At 43.4% G+C, this 22,160-nt stretch overlaps 1 protein-coding gene across 5 annotated transcripts in view; it reads right to left on the bottom strand.

Annotated features, from left to right (window-relative positions):
• ZCCHC17 (zinc finger CCHC-type containing 17) overlaps nt 1–22,160 on the bottom strand; it is a 63,557-nt gene that overhangs the window by 9,011 nt on the left and 32,386 nt on the right. For all 5 annotated transcript variants that reach the window (XM_086716287.1, XM_086716284.1, XM_086716286.1 and 2 more), the window contains 4 exons: nt 22,060–22,160; nt 19,814–19,905; nt 11,652–11,752; nt 9,735–9,880 (listed from right to left, as the gene is read on the bottom strand). In XM_086716287.1, coding sequence (XP_086572413.1) covers nt 9,735–9,880; nt 11,652–11,752; nt 19,814–19,905; nt 22,060–22,160 — 440 coding nt within the window. The remainder of the gene's footprint in view (nt 1–9,734; nt 9,881–11,651; nt 11,753–19,813; nt 19,906–22,059) is intronic.

Here is a 22,160-nt window from a genome sequence, read left to right as displayed (position 1 = left end):
ACGTTGGTTTTAGAGATTACTTAAGGACATTTTTAAAAGTATTAAAAAAAAAAAGATCTAGAAGGTAAAAGGAAACAGACAGGAGGCCTAGAATCTTGATTTATGCTTGTGAACAGAAAGAAATAGATCCACATGAGAAAACAGATCAATAGGTAACGTCAAATGGTTGCTAAGGGGTAGCTGGTGACAGAGCAAAACTAGCAAAAAAGTGACCTTACGAGTCCTGATAAGTCGAGCTCCTAGCAACATACAATGACATGTATAAGGCACTCAATACGTATTTGCTGAGTAAATAAAGAGAGCGCTAACTGAATTAGTGGTTGACGTGCAGGATATAAAAAAGAACACAGGGTGTGCAATCCAAGGGCCTGGTTCTTACTGTAGGTCCATCTCTGGTAGCCGTGTGCTTTAGGGGAGACAGCTTCTCTTCCTCTCCATTTTCCATGTAAAATGGAACCGTAGTACCTACTCTGGCCACTTCACAGGAGTGATAAGGATAAAACAAAATAAAAAACATGAGGATATTTTATAAACTGTCAGCCCTAAAGAAATACAAAGCATAAAAGATAATGAAGAGTGGGGCGCCTGGGTGGCGCAGTCGGTTAAGCGTCCGACTTCAGCCAGGTCACGATCTCACGGTCCGTGAGTTCGAGCCCCGCGTCAGGCTCTGGGCTGATGGCTCAGAGCCTGGAGCCTGTTTCCGATTCTGTGTCTCCCTCTCTCTCTGCCCCTCCCCCGTTCATGCTCTGTCTCTCTCTGTCCCAAAAAAATAAATAAACGTTGAAAAAAAAAATTAAAAAAAAAAAAAAAGATAATGAAGAGATTAACAAGGAGGTGAAAAGACAACACTAGATGAGATCTTCGTAGAAACGGGTGGGGGGAGTTTTCACAGTTTCAATTCTCTAGAGCACTTTTTAATCAAAAATGACTTGATGAAGTTAGAAGTTCAAATACACAAAGGTACTTGAAAAAGTAGCGAGATATGATGATTATTACTGTCATTGTTCATCAGACCATTCCTCTACTAAGTGAGGTGGAGGGTAGGATAATGGGTTGGCTGAGCAGGTCATAAAGAGCCTCACACCTAGCTGATCCTTAATAGCTGTGTTTCATGAAATGAAATACACATTTCGAAGCAGCTTCAGAAACGAAGCAAAAACTTGGGAACGCAGGCTGGTGCAGCCACTCTGGAAACCAGTATGGAGGTTCCTCAAAAAAACTAAAAATAGAACTAACTACCCTACGACCCAACAATTGCACTACTAGGCATTTATCCACGGGATACAGGTGTGCTGTTTCGAAGGGACACGTGCACCCCCGTGTTTATAGCAGCACTATCGACAGTAGCCAAAGTATGGAAAGAGCCCGAATGTCCATTGATGAATGAGTGGATAAAGAAGATATGGTATATATATACGATGGAGTACTGCTCGGCAATCAAAAAGAATGAAATGTTGCCATTGGCAACTATGTGGATGGAACTGGAGGGTATTAGGCTAAGTGAAATTCGTCAGTCAGAAAAAGACAAAAATCATATGATTTCACTCATATGAGGACTTTAAGATGAACGTAAGGGAAGGGAAACAAAAATAATATAAAAACAGGGAGGGGGACCAAACAAAAGAGACTCATAAATATGGAGAACAAACTGAGGGTTGCTGGAGGGGTTGTGGGAGGGGGGATGGGCTAAATGGGTAAGGGGCACTAGGGAGTCTACTCCTGAAATCATTGTTGCACTATATGCTAACTAATTTGGATGTAAATTAAAAAAAAAAAAAAAAAAGAAAGAAACAGAGCAAAAACTAATTGTACCAGATGTATTAAGCAATGCAAAACAATTTAACCAAAGACCCACAGAAGTGAAACAGCCACAGAACCACTTTAGGAATCTGACAATATCATTTACACACTAAAAGGTTAAAAGACAAAGAACAATCCTTGGAACACAGAAGTAGAATTGCAGTCAAATATCAAGCTCTATTAAAGAAGTTAAATGGCCTGTTTGTACACATGTTCTTAAATGCAGAAAATCCTAAAGATTCCATGAAACAACTCTTAGAACTAATAATGAATTCAGCAAAGTTGCAGAAATACAAAATCAACACCCAAAAATCGGTTGCATTTCTATACACTAACAATGAGCAATCCAAAATGGAAATTAAGAAAACATTTTCACTGACAATAGCATCAAAAAGAATAAAGTTAACCAAGGAGGCAAAAAGACCTATAACCTGAAAAGTACAAAATGCTGCTGAAAGAAATTAAGAACACCACAAATAAATGGAAAAACACCCATGTTCATGGATCGGGAGACTTAACATGGTTAAGATGTCAATACTACACAAAGCGATCCACAGATCTGATGCAACCCTATCAAAATCCCAGTAACATTTTTCGTAGAAATAAAAAAATCCGTCCTAATGTTCATATGGAATCTCAAGCGATCAAAAATAGTCAAAATAATCTTGAAAAGGAAGAACCAAGTTGGGGGACTGACCTATCCTGATTCCAAAACTTACTACAAAGTTAGAGTAATGAAAATCATGTGGCACTAGCCTAAAGACAGACATACAGACCCATGGAATAGTGTAGAGAGCCAGAACTAAATAAACCCTCACATATACAGTTAAATGATTTTCAACGATGATGCCAAGATAAATCAATGGGGAAAGGATAGTCTTTTCAAAAACTGGTGCTGGGAAAATTGGAGATAAACATGCAAAAAAAAAAAAAAAATGAATTTGGAGCCACACCATATACCAAAAAACCCTCAAGATGGATCAAAGACCTAAATAAATGTATGAGTTAAAACTATAAAACTCTTAGAAGAAAACGGAGAAGAAAAGCTTCGTAACACTGGCTTTGACAGTGGTTTCTTGAGTGTGACACCAAAAGCACGTGACACGAAAGGAAAAAATACGTATGCTGGGCTTCATCAAGATAAAAATTTTTGTGCATCAAAACATAATCACAGGGTGCCTGGGTAGCTCAGTCAGTTAAGCGTCCAACTCTGATTTTGGCTCAGGTCATGATCGCCTGGTTCAGTTCGTGAGATTTTACTCCGCACCTGCTTGAGATTCTCTCTCCCTCTCTCTCTGCCCCTCTCTGCCCCTCTTTCTCTCTCAAAATAAACACACACAAAATCATGTGAATGTACTTAACACTGTCACAAAAAACCATACACTTAAAAGTGACTAACATGGGAAGTTTTAAGTGTGTTTTCACCACGAGTTTTTTTTTAAATGTAAACACGGAATAAAAACAGGACACTATCAATAGAATGAAAATGCAATTCAGATAATGAAAGAAGTATTTGTAAGAAGTCCTGTATCTAATCAGGGATTGACATCCAGAAAATGTAACAAACTCCCTGAACCTAGTCTACTTGAACCTAGTCTCTGACCACAAAGCCTCTATTTTGAAGCACCAGCTACTCATGGCTGACATGCACTGGGCTGTGCTGTATGCCGCCCTCTGTGCTCAGAGTTTTACATGCATTACCTCATCCTAACAACCTTATGAAGGAGATGCTTATTATTCCCATAGCGGGGCACATGGGTGGCTCAGTCGGTTAAGCATGGACTTTGGATCGATCAGGTCATGAACTCACAGCTTGTGAGTTCAAGCCCTGCCTCCAGCTCTGTGCTGACAGCCCAGAGCCTGGAGTCTGCTTCATATTCTGTGTCTCCGTCTCTCTCTGCCTCTCCCTTGCTCGTGCTCTCTCTCTCTCTCAAAAATAAACATTAAAAACAAACAGTGTTCAGAGAAGGTTAGTAGTAATTAGTCTACGTTCCACAGTGAGAACGTGGCTAAGCTAAGATTGGAAACTGGGCAATCTGTCTCATAGCCCAGGTTCTAAAGTGCCACTCTACTACCTCCACAAATCCCTCCACATTCACCTGATATTGTATAGCACTGCAAACGAGCATCATGAGACCATGTGACACAAATGGAAAGATACTTGTGGCAAAGTAAAAAGAGCAGGAAACAAAACTACATACATGTTTATTACATGCAGGTAAAACAGGCATCTGAAAACAGAAGCAGTGTTGCCACAATAATACATATTCTGGGGGTGCCTGGGTGGCTCGGTCCACTGAGCGACTGACTCTCGATTTCGACCTCATGATTTGTGAGGTCGAGCCCCACGTCGGGCTCTGTGCTGGTAGCGTGGAGCCTGCTTGGGATTCTCTCCCCCTCTCTCGGACCCTCCCCCGCTCATGCATGCACAACTTTCTCTCAAAATAAATAAACTTAAAAAAAATTTTTTTAAATATAAATTCTGGCAAAGGAGTGTGGTTATGGGTTGCCTTTCTTTTCTTTTGTTGTGCATTTCATATTCTTATCTGTACACGTAATATTCTTATTACAACATTAAGAATAATGTTATAAAATAGTGGAAACTTCCCTTTTCCCTCTTTTTATAAATTTTTTTCTTATTTATTTTTGAGACAGAGACAGAGCATGAGCAGGGGAGGGGCAGAGAGAGAGGGAGACACAGAATCTGAAGCAGGCTCCAGGCTCTGAGCTGTCAGCACAGAGCCCGACGCGGGGCTCGAACTCATGGACTGTGAGATCATGACTTGAACTGAAGTCGGATGCTTAACCAACTTAGCCACCCAGGCGCCCCCCCCCCCCCCCCCCGCCTCTTTCCCTCTTTAAATCAAGTCCTCAGACCTCTGTGAAGAAGGCTCTGGAAACACTAGCATGAAAAACAAAGGTATGTAAGGCCAAGCCCTGCGTTAAAAAATCAGCAATACTGCAGACAGGATGGGTCTGGGGTTGCCTCTGTGAGGGAGCAAGGCTAAATGTGGCAGTGCTGAAGGTCTGCAGAGGCTCCGAGAAGACAGTGCTGCAAGCAGGGGCTTTTGTAAGTTTCTATTTCTTTGGTTCACAGGAGAACAGTACCGAACAGAAAAATATCTCCACAGTTCTAAATCAGTGTTTTCCAAGTGCCAGTCACTCCTACAATATGACCACAATTTTTATTCCATGTGTTTACAAACTGCTAATTTTTTACTTAAAATTTTAAAATTTTATTACTTTTCTTTTTACTTTAAGAAGTTTTACTTTAAAAACAACAACAAAAAAGTTTTACTTAAAAGGGAAACTTTATAACAATAACTATAAATAGAAAGCCTGCAACCCTTGCTGTAAGTAGAAGGGAACTATAAAAATAAATACATAGGGGCATCTGGGTGGCTCCGTCAGTTAAGCATCTTGACTCTTGATTTCAGCTCAGGTCATGATCTTACGGGGTCGTGAGATCCAGCCCCACATCTGGTTCTGGGCTGGTGGTGCAGAGTCTGCTTGGGATTCTGTCTCCTTCTCTCTGCCCTTCCCCTGCTCGTGCACATTCTCTCTCAAAATAAAAATACATCAAGAGACGAAACAATGCTTTAGCTAGATATAATTCACTGCCTGCTAAAAGCAGTAGCTGTGGGGTTAGACAGTTTGCTTTCAAGGAGGCGGTTTGGATTTTAAGTACAGTGGAAAATCACTGAAGGATTTTAAGTAGGAAGACACATGGTCTGATTGGATATCTTAACAACCCTCTCTTGGAAGTTTTTTAAAAATGAGAAAAAAATGAGAAAAGACACAGAAGAACTGAACTGAACAACACCATCATCTACTTTTACCTAAATGACAATCACCAAATGCTACACCCTGATGGAACCCTTGTGCACTACCGGTAGGAATGTGAAATGATACAGTCACTGTGAAAAACCGTACGGTGGTTCCTTAAAAAAAAAAACCAAAAAACAAAAAAACAATCTAAACAGAATTACCCACTAATCCTGCAACTCCAATTCTGGGTATATACGCAAAGGAACTGAAAGCAGGCCTTGAAGAAATATCCGTACAACTATGTTCATAGCAGCATTATTCACAATAGCCAAACAGTAGAAGCAACCCAAAGTCAGTAACAAAATGAATAGATAAACAAAATGTAGTATATATACACGATGAAACATTATTCAGTCTTAAAATGTAAGGAAAGTGACCCATGCTATAACATGGATGACCCCTCAGGAAAATTTATTAAGTCAAATAAGCCAGTCACAAAAAGACAGGTACTGTGTTATTGCACTTACCTGAGGCACCTACGGTAGTCTAATTCTTAGGGACAGAAAGTGCTATGGAATTGTATGACGTTTCTGGACATAAGAGACTCCATTTTGAAGCTCTTTTTTCCTTCCCAAACTGACGAATGCTCGAACTGGGACAGAATGTCAATTGTCTTACAGGCGGTTGCTCATAAAATTTCAACACGGCAACTGGTATTTGGATCATATGAGGACAGTAAAGTTAATTAATACATACCAGGGCCAGTTTCATTTGATAGCGCAAGTCAAATAATCAATAAGAGAGTCATCAGAAGTGGCTCAAGCGGTCAACCCCAAACTAGCTGGGTCTTTCTTTTCTTTTCTTCTTTACCTAAATCATGTAATTACCCCATTTCCATCTCTCTCATAAAAAACCCTGCTTTCCCTAGATGAGTGGGACACTTCTCTGGTTATTCCAAAATCTGTGCTCCCCAGATTGCAATTCTGAGACCCCAAATAAAGGATTTTGCTCTTTTTCAGTTTTGCCCCTCTTCTCAGTTGACAACAGGACGGTGGTTCCCAGGTGCCGGGTGGGGAGAATGAGGAGTTAGTGTTTAATGGGTACAGAGTCTCAGCTGTGCAAAATGAATGGTTCTGGAGACGGGTGCCGGTGAGGACAACCATCTGCACTTAATGCCAAAGAACTGTACGCTTAAACATGGCTAAGGCGGTGGGCGCCTGGCTGGCAAAGTGGCAAGAGCATGTCACTCTTGATCTCGGGGTCCTGAGTTCGAGCCCCACACTGGGTGTAGAGATTACTTAATAAAACTCAAAAAAAAAAAAAAGTTTTTTAAATGGTGAAGATGGTAAAATTTATGTAATGGATATTTTACCACAATTTAAAGAAAACAACATTAACACCAAATCCAAAGGCTGCAGATTTTGCCTTGAGGAACTCGGTGAGTGGTGATCTATTCACGGAGATAGGGCAGAATGTGGAAAGAGCAGTTCTGGGTAGAAAATACAAGAGTTTTGGGGTGGGGCGCCTGGGCGGCTCAGTCGTTAAGCACCTGTCTTCGACTCAGGTCACAATCTCACGGTTCCTGAGTTGGAGTCCCACATCAGGTGAGCACGAGCCCCACTTCGGGTGAGTATGAGCCCTGTTTTGGATGAGCTTGAGCCCTGCTTTGGGTGAGCCCGGCTTCTCTCTCTCTTTTTCTCTGCCCCTTGTGGGACTGTCTCTCTCTCTCTGCCCCTTGCTCACTTGTGCCCCACCCCCCAAATAAATAAAAAAAGAGTTTTGGGGTATGTTAAGCCTGATGCAAACCTGACAATTAGATGGAGATGTTAAGTGGGCAGTTAAATTTTTTTTTAAGTGTATTTATTCTGAGAGAAAGAGGAAGAGGGTAGGAGAGGGGCAGAGGGAGATGGAGAGAGAGAATCCCAAGCAGGATCCGCTGTCAGCACAGAGCCTGATGCGGGGCTCGGACCCATGAACCATGAGATCATGACCTGAGCTGAAATTAAGAGTCTACGTTTAATTGACTGAGCTGCCCAGATGGCCCCAGACAGCTGGATTTCCAAATGTGAAGTTCCAAAGAAAAAGTCAGGGACAGAATTACAGATCTAGACAAAAATAAGGATACAAATACTTAATTGGGGATTATTAGCATATAAATAGGATTCAAAACCACAGGATGGGGTGAGATTACCCAGGGAGGAGGTAGAGAATAGAAGAGGGAGTAACAAGACAACCTTGGAGCACCCCATTATTGAGAGTGAAAGCACAGGGCAAAAAAGCATAATAATGAAAAGAATCAAGCAGTGAGGGAAATAAGGAGACGCTTAAAAAAAAATCAGATGTCTAGACCTAAGCCTGGGAACTTGGAACTAAGAGGCGAAGGGCAAATAAAATCTCCCTAGGCTGTGAGAGCCGGGAGGGAATGCGCATGTGGCAGAGGCGGCGGGAGAAAGAAGGAGAACTGAATATTTGGAAGGTGCCACCGACAGGACTTGGTGACTGACTAGATGTGGGATGGAAAGGAGAGGAAATTAAATGACACGGTGGTTTCTTTTTGGCAGGTTACTGCTGTCATTAAAACAAGTAATACAAGGGGCGCCCGGGTGGCTCAGTTGGCTGAGCGTCCGACTTCGGCTCAGGTCACGATCTTGCAGTTCGTGGGTTCGAGCCCCGCGTCGGGCTCTGTGCTGACAGCTCAGAGCCTGGAGCCTGTTTCAGATTCTGAGTCTCCCTCTCTCTCTGACTCTCCCCCATTCATGCTCTGTCTCTCTCTGTCTCAAAAATAAATAAAAACGTTAAAAAAAAATTAAAAAAAAAAAAGTAATACAAGATGGAAGGACAGAAATAAGGGATTTGAGTTGTTTCTATAGTGGTGGGTCGTGTGTGTGTGTGTGTGTGTGTGTGTGTGTGAGCGCGTGTGTAGGGAGGAGGGCCGAAGAAGAATGTTAGTCATGACAGCCAACATTAATTGAGCACCTGTCAGTGCTATCTATCTATTTTGGAGAGCTGGGGCATCCGTTTGCAAAGAACACTGTCATCAAGGAGCACAAAAATCCTACGTTGAAAATTAAGGAAGTGAAGTTAGCCCAAAGCCACACAGGTGGTATGCAGCACAGAGGGCCTCAAACCTGGGTCTGATGGACTCCGAGCCCAAGTTTGAGGTACCCATGGGATAGTAGTTAGGGATGCGGGAGTCATCAAGGCAGTTAAAGTCTTAGGAGGGATGTGATCACCCATGGAGAAAATATGCAGGTCAGTGAATTATATTATTCATACACTTGACTAACTCTTAACAATGGTACAATAGACCTTTTCCTCACCTACAAAAAGGAAGTAATACCTAATTTGTAAGTAATGCCACTGAGGGCAGTTTTTGTATTCCTAGGGTTGTATTACCTGGAACAAAAGGACCACTCCACAAAAGCTTGCTGAAGCTGTGAAAAACCAAAACCCAAACCAAAACCCAATAACTGGCCACAATTAGAAAGTTATTAAACAATATGAGAACAACTATTTCCTGACCAAATTACAGCATAGTTTTTTTTCGTTCCCTCTCTGTGTGGCATGCGACAAATGAACTGGTTCTTCCTGCACCACAATAGTGTCTGTTTTATGAATTGTTCTGTGGTAAGTAGTACATGGGAGACAGAACTCAGTGAGACAGGACCTCTTACCTACCACTGAAAGGTTAAGTAGGATCTGGAAAGACAATGTGATACAATGTATCAAGAGCCTCAAGGCCTTAACTCAGTAATCTTATTTAGGAATTCATCCAAAGAAAACATTAAGAGATGTGGCCAAAGGTTTAGGTTAGAAGTAATAAAATATCCAACCATAGAAAAATTATTAAATAAGCCATCATACAGACATAGGGTAGAGCACCATATGTGGCTCTCAAATCAAGTTTTTGAAGAACACTTAAAAATACAAGAAAATGATTTTGATAAGTATAATGAAAAAAGTAGAATATAAACTAGACTGAGTACGACCATCATTCTGTGTTCAAATGTAGATGTAGCTATCTATTTATCATTACCCAGCAAAAAGATTACAGGAGATCATAATATTCTTTATGTTTTTCGGGATTTCTAAAATTTCTGCAGAAGGTACATTTTCATTTTACAACTCAAAAATGTATGGTAAATAAAATGAAAGACAGCACTCACCTTCTTTCTTTTTCTAGAAGAATTCCTCGTGGGGTCAGGCTTCTCAAACTCTGCTGACTTTGCCTCTTCCTTCTCCTCTTCCTCATCTGGTATCAGAGAATATTTGGTCCCTCCTGGTTGCATAAAACAATCCTTTGCAAAGTGGCCTGCAGAGGAGAGGCAGAAGAGGTAAGGAGGGGAGAAGCAGCCTCTCCGCTCAGCATGTGGACCTTCCCCAGAGGCTCCTGAAAGGGGCTAGCTGGTCCAGGAGGTATGACTGAGTTCGCTCAGAGCGGCTGCTGGGTTCAGAGCAGATTTTCTGGCACCTCAAGATGGCATCGCTCACGCAGCCAGAGTCAGGCCAGCATCTGGTCCTAGAGCCGGGGGAACGACTGGCACTCCTGTGGACGTGGCAAAGGAGATGAGGAAGCAGGTCTGTGCTTCCTTCCACTAGCAATGGGGCTTATTTTTGAAGATCTATTTGGAACTTACTCCTGACATCCAAAGGCTGCTCCAGAGAGAATGCTTAGCAGAGGGAGCTGAGTGGCAGGCCAAGCCCTACAGGAAGACAGCTCTCAGGCAGCCGGCAGGAAGGTGGCATTCGCCTCCGAGCTAACACACTGAGACAGGCAGTCGCCTGGGGGCACTCCACATCCAGACGGTCAGGTCTGGCAAGGGCCTTAGAGCTCATCAAATCCAACACCGCATGTGCAGAGGATATAAAGGCCCAGGGTAGAGAAGTAGCTCAACGTCACAAAGACAGCAGCGGAGCTAAAAGTTACCCCCGGTTCCTGCCTCCCTGCGCTGTGCTCTTCTGGCTGCACCAAGACCGACCACCTTGGGTCTCTGCTGACTGGGCCCAATTCCGCGTGTTATATTCTCTGCCCCACGTAACACCTGGAGGACGCAAGCCGAAGGTAAGAGAACCCCACCTTAGGCTCCTACATTAGGGAGCCTAATGTGCTGTCAGGGGGCCCTTTAACAGCTGCCACGGAGCTGGTTTTGTCCAAGCTTGCTACAGACCCTGTTTCGGGGGCACAGATGATCCCATGAGATCATCAAAAAGCTCTGTGTCAACTACTTTGCAACTCTGAATCCAGAAGCTGGATGGTGCCTTCAAGGGGAATACAGCATTAAGTTTTCCAAATATCTGGACTGTTCCCACAATTCCCCTGAGGAGGTAGTCTTTCAATGTCATTTTTCCCTTCCTCCCTCTACATTAATGGTAAGTAGGGGCTTAAACCCCACCACAACAATCGGGGCACAAATCTGCTATAGAAAATTCAAGAGAGAAGGGTAAAAGGAAGGCAAGGGAGATGGGGTGACAAATTGAGGTCACTCTGAAATGAGACGCTGGCAGTCCCTCTCATGATAGCTCCGGAGAGGGAAGTCAGGCTGAGTGAGCTCTTTAACACCCGAGTAAGACTAGAAGAAACCTGAGGAGGCAGCTTCAAGGAAGAGGCCAGCCTGTGTTCTTTATTACTCAAAGGGTACTGTATTTGCAACTCTGAAGTTAAAGAGATAAAGAGGGGAGCAAGATAGGGTTTGACTTGGATCCCTGAGGAAAATATTTCCAAGTCACTTCGTTTCTGCAGAATAATAATGGTCCTTGGAGGTAAAACTTTACGGTGCTCACCATAATCCAACACTCTCCCCCCTCCTGGTGTAGCACATGGGGACCTTGCCTGGACAGGGCATCAGCCGTGAAGAGGGGGAGCGGGGTGACAGTATAGTATTCAGCGGGGCCAGCATTCCGAAAACGAAACAGGAAGAGCAGGAACTCTGGTGAGAGTCTAGTAGGAATAACAGCAGGGGCAGGTGAGGCCATCGCCAGACTAAAAAGCAGGGTGAGCCACACGCAAACCAGGCGGCCTCCCGCATCCAGTAAGGGGCCATCACAAGGAGAGGAGGACTGGCACGGCAGAGGCTTCACCTTACCTTTACAGCCACACTTCTTGCAGGTGGTGTTCAGGACAGCCTCGAGGGTGATCTTCTGCCCAGTGTAATCCTGGAAGGACCGCCTCCGCCTCTCTTCCTGCCTGTAACGAAAAGGACACTGACTGACGGCCCTCTTAAGAGATGTGCCAGAGATACTAGAAGGTAATGCCGTATACTGGTTTTTTGTTTTGTTTTTTGGCAGGTAGAAGGAAAAAAGAAGGAAAAGCGTCGTGCATGAGGAGACAAGCAGTGAAAGCAGCGCCATGAAACAGATGATTTTTTTCATTCAGGACAGGCTCTGAATTAATAATTATGAATGAGACAACTTCAGCTCACTGAAGCACAGAGGATAAAGCTATAATTACTCACCTCACTAAGCCCCCTATAACCATGACAAGGTCACTCCTGGGGTTTAAAAGACCTCCAAAGGCTTCCTAAAAAATCAGGTCCAAATCCCTTACTTTGGTGCTTGAGGCCTTTCCCAGTCTGGCTCTAACCTGCTTCTCTGGCCCCTTCTTTACTTGTACGAGATGCTCTAGCCAAACAGGTTTAGTTTGCCTTCTCCAGATGGTTCACTGCCCTCACCTGAGCAGTTTCCTCCCCCTGAAATGCTGCCTCCCCTCTCTCCTCCCACCTCACCACCCCCAAACATCTCAAGGCTCAGTCAATGACCATCTCTCTTTCTATCAGGTCTTCTCCCGAGCCCTCAGCCAGAATTCATCTCTTTGTTCACATTCCTGTAGCGCTTCTTAAAAGTTCTAAAGGTATTACTAACGTATATGTGCAAAAAGGCGTTCATAAGCATACAGCTTGACCGGCTTTCACGATCTGAACACACCCAGGAAACCAGGATTCAGACAAGGAAACAGAAGGTGGCCAGCACCTCCAAAGCCCCGCTAGTCACCATGCCTCCCCCAAGGGTAACCGCTACTCTCATTTCTAACAGCATAGTTTCATGGATTTTTGTAAATTATGTGAAGGGAACCCTAGAGTACGGACGCTTCTCTGTTTGGCTTCTTTCACTTGTTTGGGAGATTCACCTGTATTGCTGTGTGCACTTATGCGTCACCAATTCTCACTGCTGCAAAGTATTTAGCTGTCGAGAGGTATCTGAGTAGTCTCTATCAGGAACAGTGCTTCTGTGAACTTTCTAGCATGTCTTTCAGTGAACAGATATATACGCATTTCTGTTGGGAAATGCCTACTTCCAGGGAGCAGAGGAACAGTATACTGGGCTGTAGGGCATCAGCCGTAGCAGACACTGCCGGCCGGTTTTCCGTGGCGTTTACCAATTACACTCCTACCAGCTGTCATGGCTTTCTTTGACCTTTACTGTAACACACAGTACCTGCACAGAGTGGGCACTCAGGAATGTTCGATCGCAGTGTTACCCTCGATCACTCTTTCTTTCAAACTCAAACTGTAGTCAAACACACTTCAGTCCCAGCGCACATCACACTTTATAGCCTGATGCCCTGACGTTTCTTCTCTGGACTGTGAGCCCTTTCTACAACACCCTACTTGTCTTTGTTCTCCCAGCACCTTAGCCCAAGGCTTAGCAAGCGACCACATCAATGAGTGAATGCTGAAATTTCTGTGGTCTTGACCCCAAATGTTTTTTCTTTACCTAAACCTCTTTAACTTTGAACACTGACTTCACTTAAGCTTTTCCAACTATTCTCCAGGTCTCTAGAGAGTCCAGCAAAACCAGAAATATTTTGCCAAAAACACCCCCTCACCCAGAGAAATGCAGGAAGACCATATCAAAGCAGAACAAAACTGCCCACCTCACATATTTTAGTTCACAGTTTCATGGGATATGCAGGCTCAAGAGAGGAAACAGAAAAGACCGAGATACTCCGTACTCTGTCCTGGTCATTCTTCAGTTCAGCTCACACACATCTTCTCTAACATGTTCCCTGCTACCACAGGCAGAGTTAATGACTCTTCTGTGCTCCCACACCGGTTTACTCTCTGATCATTTTGTTACATTCGTTTACATTTTGGCTCACCCTCCTACCCCGAGCAGGACTTCAAAGATAAAGTCCATGTCTGACTTTTCCCGATATCTGAACAGCAAGCATGTTCTCTAGCATGCCGCTGTCCCACAGAATGCAATGATGGACAAGTTCTCCAAGTTTATGTCTGTACTGCTGACTAATATTTACATCTGTGGCTACTGAGCACTTAAAATGTGGTTAGTGTAACTGACGAATTAGATACTAAATTTTATTTAATTTTAACTTACATTTAAATAACCATACGTAACTCAGTGGCTACCTAGTGGGACAGTGCAGACAAGCGTCATAAGTTCTGAAAATGTCTGCTCAAATCCCCAGCTTTTGCCCTAGGATAATCTTACTCAAAGAATAGGGGGTCACTGTCTAGCATGGGTCATGGGAGAGGGTCCTTTCAAAGAGTAAAGCTTGAGTTACAGAAACCAAGGTGAGGGGACACCTGGCTGGCTTAGTGGGTGGAGCATGTGACTCTTGAGCTCGGGGTTGTGAGTTCAAGCCCCATGCTGGGTGTGGGGATTACTTAAAAAAATAAAATCTTTAAAAAAACGAAAACAAAAACGGGTACCTGGGTGGCTCAGTTGGTTGAGCGTCATGACTTCGGTCATGATCTCATGGTTTGTAAGTCTGAGCCCCACATCAAGATCTCTACGCAGATCTCCGTGCAAGATCTCAGCACAGAGCCCGCTTTGGAAGCTCTGCCTCCCCTGCCCTTCCCCACTCACACTTTCTGTCTCAAAAATGGATAAACACTTCTTTTAAAAAAAAAAAAAAAAAGGTGAGGTGAGTAGAGAGAGAAATGGGAGTTACTTGTCAAGAGGCATAAAGTTTCAGTTAAACAAGATGAACTAAGTTCTAGAGCCCTGCCGTACAACACCGTACCTAGTAAACAATACCATAAGTACACTTAAGATTTTGTTAAGAGGGTAGATCTCATGGTAAGTATTCTTCCCACAATAAAACTCATTTTTCTTAAAAACCAGGGCAGGGGGGCGCCTGGGTGGCTCAGTCGGTTAAGCGTCCGACTTCAGCCAGGTCACGATCTCGCAGTCCGTGAGTTCGAGCCCCGCGTCGGGCTCTGGGCTGATGGCTCGGAGCCTGGAGCCTGTTTCAGATTCTGTGTCTCCCTCTCTCTGTGACCCTCCCCCGTTCATGCTCTGTCTCTCTCTGTCTCAAAAATAAATAAACGTTAAAAAAAAAAAATTAAAAAAAAAAAAAAAAAAAAAAACCAGGGCAGGATCTTGGGGACATAACTTGAGAAAGTCACACACTTCATGGCGTTCAGATGTCCTTATCTGCCGAGCTGAGTTTCAAGTGATTATGAGCTGCAGCTTAAACAAATCCTTATTATAATCAATTCCAATATTCTGTGGGTCCTAACATACCAGAAGCTAAACGTAAGTCCCACTTAATACTCAATTCAACAAACGTGTCATTTACCACATCTCCCTTTCTGTGCTCACTGTCATCGTGCTGCTTTAGGCTTCTAACTACATCACATCTAAGTCGTAATAATCCCCTCACGGGTCTCCCTGCCTCCAAGTTTCCTCCTCCAACCCATCCAGTGCACATAGTTGAATTAAACTTTCTTTTTTTCAGTTCAACTATTAAGTGATAGGCATCGGTGCGAGTACTAGGGATATAAGTACGTTAAAATGACAGAACATGGTCCTTCTCAAGGAGCTAACAGACTAGCAGCAGAGGGAGACATACACATGGGTAACTACAGTGGTGAACCATAAATACTCTTTTTTTTTTAAGTTTATTTATTTATTTTGAGAGAGAGAGAAAGCATGAGCGGAGGGGCAGAGAGAGAGGGAGAGAGAGAGAGAATCTCAAGTAGGTTCTGCACGGTCAGTGCGGAGCCCCACGCGGGGCTCAAACTCACAAACCGTGTGATCACGACCTGAGCCAAAATCAAGAGTCAGATGCTTAACAGACTGACCCACGCAGCTGTCCCCCATAAATACTCCTCTAAAAGACTATGCTATACTGGCTAAACCTACCTGGAAACTGTCTTTCACCCTTTCCATTTACAGATTCACTTTAACACTCTGGGACTGAAGGGATGAAATGTAAGACATATATTGATGAAAAACAAAAGGCAGCTGACAGACTGTGTGGCTGGAGACAGCATGAGGACACTGAGCATAAGAAGGCAAGGTTAGAGAATGGGACATGAGGGGAGATTAATCTGATCAGGTGCCTCTACTCCTCCTCAAAGGCTTTAAGAAAATTACTACTACTCTTTGGCTGACAGTCAAGTCAAAGCTCTCTACAATCTGACCCCAACATACCTTTTAAGCCCTACATTCTAGACCTTGACCACACCCCCCCTCTTTTTTTTTTAATTTACATCCAAATTAGTTAGCATATAGTGCAACAATGATTTCAGGTGTAGATTCCTTAGTGCCCCTCACCCATTTAGCCCATCCCCCCTCCCACAATCCCTCCAGTAACCCTCTGTTTGTTCTCCATATTTGAGAGTCTCTTTGTCCCCCTCCGCTTCTATATTATTTTTGCTTCCCTTCCCTTATGTTCATCTGTTCTGTGTCTTAAAGTCCTCATATGAGTGAAGTCATATGATATTTGTCTTTCTCTGACTAATTTCGCTTAGCATAATACACTCTAGTTCCATCCATGTAGTTGCAAATGGCAAGATTTCATTCTTTTTGATTGCTGAGTAATACTCCATTTTGTGTGTGTGTGTGTGTGTGTGTGTGTGTGTGTATCACATATATCCATATATATCCACATATATCCATCAATGCACATTTGGACTCTTTCCATACTTTGGCTATTGTCGATAGTGCTGCTATAAACATTGGGGTGCACGTGTCCCTTCGAAACAGCACACCTGTATCCTATGGATAAATGCCTAGTAGTGCAATTGCTGGGTCGTAGGGTAGTTCTATTTTTAATCTTTTGAGGAACCTCCATACTGCTTCCGGAGTGGCTGGACCCCCCTCTTTTCTTAAACAAGACTCCTAACTGTGCCCTGTGTTTTCCTGTCTCATGCCTTTCCTTAACCCCTTTCTTCTATATGGAATAGCACTCCCTTCCCTGCTGCCTGACAAAATTGTATCCATTCTTCTAGACCTAGCTCAAATGCAACCTCTCTTCTAACCATCAGGGACTGAAACTAACTTGTCCTCTTTAAGCTAATTCCTAGAATTCTTCCTTTAATCCATTCTTTTGGCATTTATCCCACTTGCCTTCTATTAAAGTTATTTGCATAATGATCTCATTACACTAGGCCCTGAGGCCCTTAGGCAGAAACCTTGGTATTGCCACTGCACCTAATGTAGAACACGAACCTCTAAGATAATTGTTGAATAAATGAGTAAAAGAAAGCCCCAGCTAAATGAGCGATATGCATCAGGCACAATGGGAGATAAGAAAGAGGTGCAACCCCTGTTCTCCTGGGTCTTACATGTTCTTTCAAAAGAAAAGTTGTGCTAACCACAGAGAAAAATGAGATCTTTGAAAACAATAACTACAATGGGGTGCCTGGGTGGCTCAGGCACTTGAGTGGCGGACGTCAGCTCAGGTCATGATCTCACGGCTTGTGAGTTCGAGCCCTGCATTGGGCTCTGTGCTGTCAGCTCAGAGCCTGGAGCCTACTTCAGATTCTGTGTCTCCCTCTCTCTCTGTCCCTTCCCTGCTCTCACTCTGTCTCTGTCTCAAAAATAAAGATTAAACGAGATTAAAGAGGGGTGCCTAGGTGGTTCAGTCCGTTGAGCATCTGACTTTGGCTCAGGTCATTATCTCTTTCATGAGTTCGAGCCCCACATCAGGTTTTGTGCTGACAGTGCAGAGCCTGGAGCCTGCTTCGGATTCTGTCTCCCTCTCTCTCTGCCCTTACTCTGCTCACACTCTCTCTCTTTCTCAAAAATAAATAAACATTAAAAAAAATTTAAAAAAACCCCAATAACTACAAGTAGCCACCATCTGTCAAGTTTCTACTGTAAACTAGATGCTAATCTGACTCTTTACAAACAAGACTGTATCGAGATCATTCCATCATTTCTGAGATGTAGGTATCATTCTCTCCCACTGATAGTGAAGAAGCTGAGGTTCAGAGACTCAAGGTGGTCTGTTCAAGGCCATACATCAGCTTACAGCAGAACTAGGACTCTTTCTGCTTTACGTAGAACTCTAAAACCTCTTATCATTCCACTATACCATGCTTCTTTCCTGGATGCAATTCTAGAAATAGTTTACAAGTTACTGTTCGGCCACTTGGTTATTACTAGAAATAGCCTACACACAGAAACATGGACACCCCCAAAAGCAAGTAAATGCCAAACTTAAAATAACCTTACTGAGCTCTGAGTTATAAAACATTTCTACTGTAACCGAAAAGTATCCTGTCAATAATCAGACTTACAAATGTCAATATTTGGAGACAAAACTATAGAAATATGGAAAAACTCTTAAGTCACATGCAACAGCTAGAAGCATCATGTGTCAAAAACAGGCATTAGCCTTAATGTCAAGGAAACCTAGATTCAGGTCCTTGACCCACTATAATTTGCTACTAACCACAGGCAAATTATTTATCACCAAGCATTAAGTTCAAAGTTAGGAATCCAGGGGCACCAGGCTGGCTCAGTCAAGGGAGCATGTGACTCTTGATCTCAGGGTTGTAAGTTCAAGCCCCACAATAGGTGTGGAGATTGCTTAAAAATAAAATCTTAAAAAAAAAACACCCCACCCCCCACAACTAGGAATAAAAAGTAAAATGAAAATAATACCCATTTGGAGGTTATTATGAGAATCAGATACACAAATGTATGTAAACTGCCTTGCATAATGCCCGGCACATAGTATGTATCCAATAAAAATCAATTCCTTCCCTTTTAGGTAAAACTCTTATGTATCCAAACTGATTTTGCTTATGGGACGTGTGGGTGGGTGGCTCAGTTGGTTAAGCATCTGACTTCAGCTCAGGTCATGATCTCATAGTTCGTGAGTTCAAGCCCCACATGGGGCTCTGTGTTGACAGCTTGGAGCGTGGAGCCTGCTTCAGATTCTGTGTCTCCCTCTCTTTCTGCCCCTCCCCCACTCGTGCTCTGTGTGTCTCTCTCTCTCCAAAATAAACATCAAACTGATTTTGCTTAGAACTATAAACACAGGTTTCCAAACTTTTCCCCACCAAGATCCCACACAAACATTTATTTTTTTCTTATTTTTTAAATTAATCAATAACATAACTCCACTGAGAGCACCTGATTAGCCTGAGATAAACAATGTGCTATTTTAACAATATCAAAAGCAATAAAATAATGTGTTTTTTTTCTTTAGAGAGAGCGTGTGTGCGAGTGGGGTAGAGGGGCGGAGGAAGAGAGAGAGAGAATCCCAAGTAGGCGCCAAGATCAGCACAGAGCCTGATGCAGGGCTCGATCCCACAACCCTAGGATCAGGACCTGAGCCAAAATCAAGAGTCAGACATTCAACCAACTGAACCACCCAGGTGCTCTAACATATGGTTAACCTGAAGGTAAATGCATGATTTGGCTGGCTTTCTGAAATACTGGAAACAGTTCATAAACCCTTCAGGGAACCTGAGGGAACTAGGAACCTCTAATCAGAAATCCCACTGGCATATATTCAGGAAAGACTTTGAGACAGATAGCAAATTCCCCTGTATCACCAGACATTAGCCTACATGGATAGCAAATCTTCCATTCCTAAATGAAAGGTCCGAAGAGCCAATAAAACCAAGATGTGGTGTTCAGAACACAGTTATCCCAAGATGTGTTGCTTCTAGATTACCCTACCCTCCCACATGGTCTCTGTCTTCTTTGAGCCCCAGTGCTAGGACACAAGGAACAGGGGCCTCATGAATGCTTGTTGGCTGACTGGTTAAAGGGCTAATGCAGAAAGAATAAGGGGAAGGAAACAAAACCACTGATGGAGCACTTCTGTGCTAGGAGCTTGGCATGTTAGCATTCCATCCTCGAACTCTACACAGCACAGTGTGACCTACACTTTAGACCTCTAAATCCAAATATCACCAAGGCTACTTAACTCCTCAATATCAGAGACTATATATGGCAGAGTTCCCAGGTCAGTCTGATTCACTACAGCATTCTTTAGTTTGAGAAGCAGAAGGATTTTAGCCTTTCCAAACCTTTTACCTACTCAATGATAACGTTGTTGGGGTCAAGGTCTTTCCCAGTTCCTTGGTTGACGACTTTCATGGAGAGGGACACTTTTATCCTATCATTTTTCATCTGTAAAAGACAAAAGGCAAAGTCACCAAAAGTTAAGAGTACATCATTTAGACTGCTGATCTACAATTATCTAACTAAGAATCAAAGCTTTTATCATCATAACAAACACCGAGCTCCTCTAATGGTTGAGGTCCTGTACTGGGACCTAGCACTGGGAGTGCTAATGAGGATAAATAGATCTTGTGGCAGAATAACTGTAGGAAGTAGTTTTTACCTTATTTTTGTTCCTCTGGGGAGGAAAGACAGAAATGGCTGCTCAGAAATTCAAGGCCTGTGGAGGTAGCCAGGCAGAAAAATAAAAGCCATTTTTCAAGTTCAGCATAATGATTAGTTCAGAGACCCATGAGCCCAGAATGGGTTTCTGAAACATTCCAGACTAGACTAGATCCTCCTTTGGACTTGGTCTAGAGCATCTTTCTTTTCTTTTTTCTTTTCTTTTCTTTTCTTTTCTTTTCTTTTCTTTTCTTTCTCTCTCTCTCTCTTTCTTTCTTTCTTGTTTAAAAATTTTTATTTATTGATTTTTAGAGCATTTTTATTATTATTTTTTTTTAAATTTTTTTTTCAACGTTTATTTATTTTTGGGACAGAGACAGAGCATGAACGGGGGAGGGGCAGAGAGAGAGGGAGACACAGAATTGGAAACAGGCTCCAGGCTCTGAGCCATCAGCCCAGAGCCTGACGCGGGGCTCGAACTCACGGACCGCGAGATCGTGACCTGGCTGAAGTCAGACGCTTAACAGACTGCGCCACCCAGGCGCCCCTTTTAGAGCATTTTTAAACAGGAAGGTGATTGTTAGCCACATTGGTCTTCTTTTGAAAAAAAAAATTTTTTTTTTAACGTTTTATTTATTTTTGAGACAGAGAGAGACAGAGCATGAACGGGGGAGGGGCAGAGAGAGAGAGGGAGACACAGAATCGGAAGCAGGCTCCAGGCTCTGAGCCATCAGCCCAGAGCCTGACGCGGGGCTCGAACTCACGGACCGCGAGATCGTGACCTGAGCTGAAGTCGGCCGCTTAACCGACTGAGCCACCCAGGTGCCCCTACATTGGTCTTCTTTTGCTCCCTCCAACCCTTGCAGCCCTTCTCCATTTCAGGGTCTTTGCATCAGCTGCTCTCCTGGCCTAGAACATGCTTATCCCAGCTTCTCACGTGGCCACTGCCTTTCCCTTTAGGTCTCAGCTCATGTGTCATTTCCTCAGAGAGCCTGTGCCTGACCACTAAATCTACCTCTGACGCTGCCTGAGCCCATTACAGCACTTATTAGAACTTCCAATTTTTAAAAAAATGTTTATATTTATTTGAGAGACAGAGAGAGAGAGCACACACGTGCATGGGGGAGGGGTGGCGATGGAACAGAGGATCTGAAGAGGGCTCAGATCCTAAGCCACCCAGGCACCCCTAACTTACAATTATTTTATACATATGCTTGCTCATTTTAATGTTTGTGTCTTCCAGTTACATTCTGTATAAGCTCCATAACAGCTGATGTCACCTATGTCTGCTTCGCTCTTATATCCCTCAGACTAGTACATGGAAGCACTCAAACATTATTGAATGGCGTCTCTTTCAGCCCTATCTGCCCCGGCCGTTCTCTGGTGGAGGTCTCAGCGTCTGATCACATTTCTCCTGTAGGCTGCCCACACCCGCAGCCCACATGCCCTCAAGGGAGTTGCTGTTAACAGGGTCCTTCAGACTTTTCTCACTTCCCTCACACTGCATGGTGCCAGGTATTAGGATCAATAATGGTAAACTCTGTGTCTGCCCTTGTTTGGGTCCAAACTGAAGTGTACCTGGCAGCTGTTCTCTGAAGTTTGATAAAGACTCGTCCCAGCAATTAAGCTGCCTTCTCTCTTTTTGGTTCTTTCCTTTTGTTTTTTTTTTTTTTTTTTCTTGCCACCGGCCATTTGGATAAACTTCAGGGAGGAAAGTCTTGTAAATGTGTACTTATTGCACCACTCTTATTACAGTTTACACCACGTTCCTTCTGAGTTTACAGGACAGCAGGCCAGAAGGTTTCAATTCAGGACAGAATTCAGTGGCAGGATTCAAAAATAAGATCATCGGCCACAGTTAATAACATATACACATTCACCATCTTGCCCCTAGTTTTCCTTCATTCCTTCTCACCACATGAAAGTTGCACAGAACCTTACCTCTCGGCCAATAAGCTTCACCCACACTTTGTCCCCGACATCTACTATCTCAGAGGGCTTATCCACGCGACAGGAGGACATGTGAGTTCGATGGACCAAAC

This window comes from Puma concolor, chromosome C1 (genome assembly GCF_028749965.1).
Source record: "Puma concolor isolate L17-30 chromosome C1, mPumCon1.1.hap2, whole genome shotgun sequence".
Taxonomy (NCBI): domain Eukaryota; kingdom Metazoa; phylum Chordata; class Mammalia; order Carnivora; family Felidae; genus Puma; species Puma concolor.
Note: the sequence above shows the minus strand (reverse complement) of the source record. Positions and strands in the feature narration are given on the sequence as shown.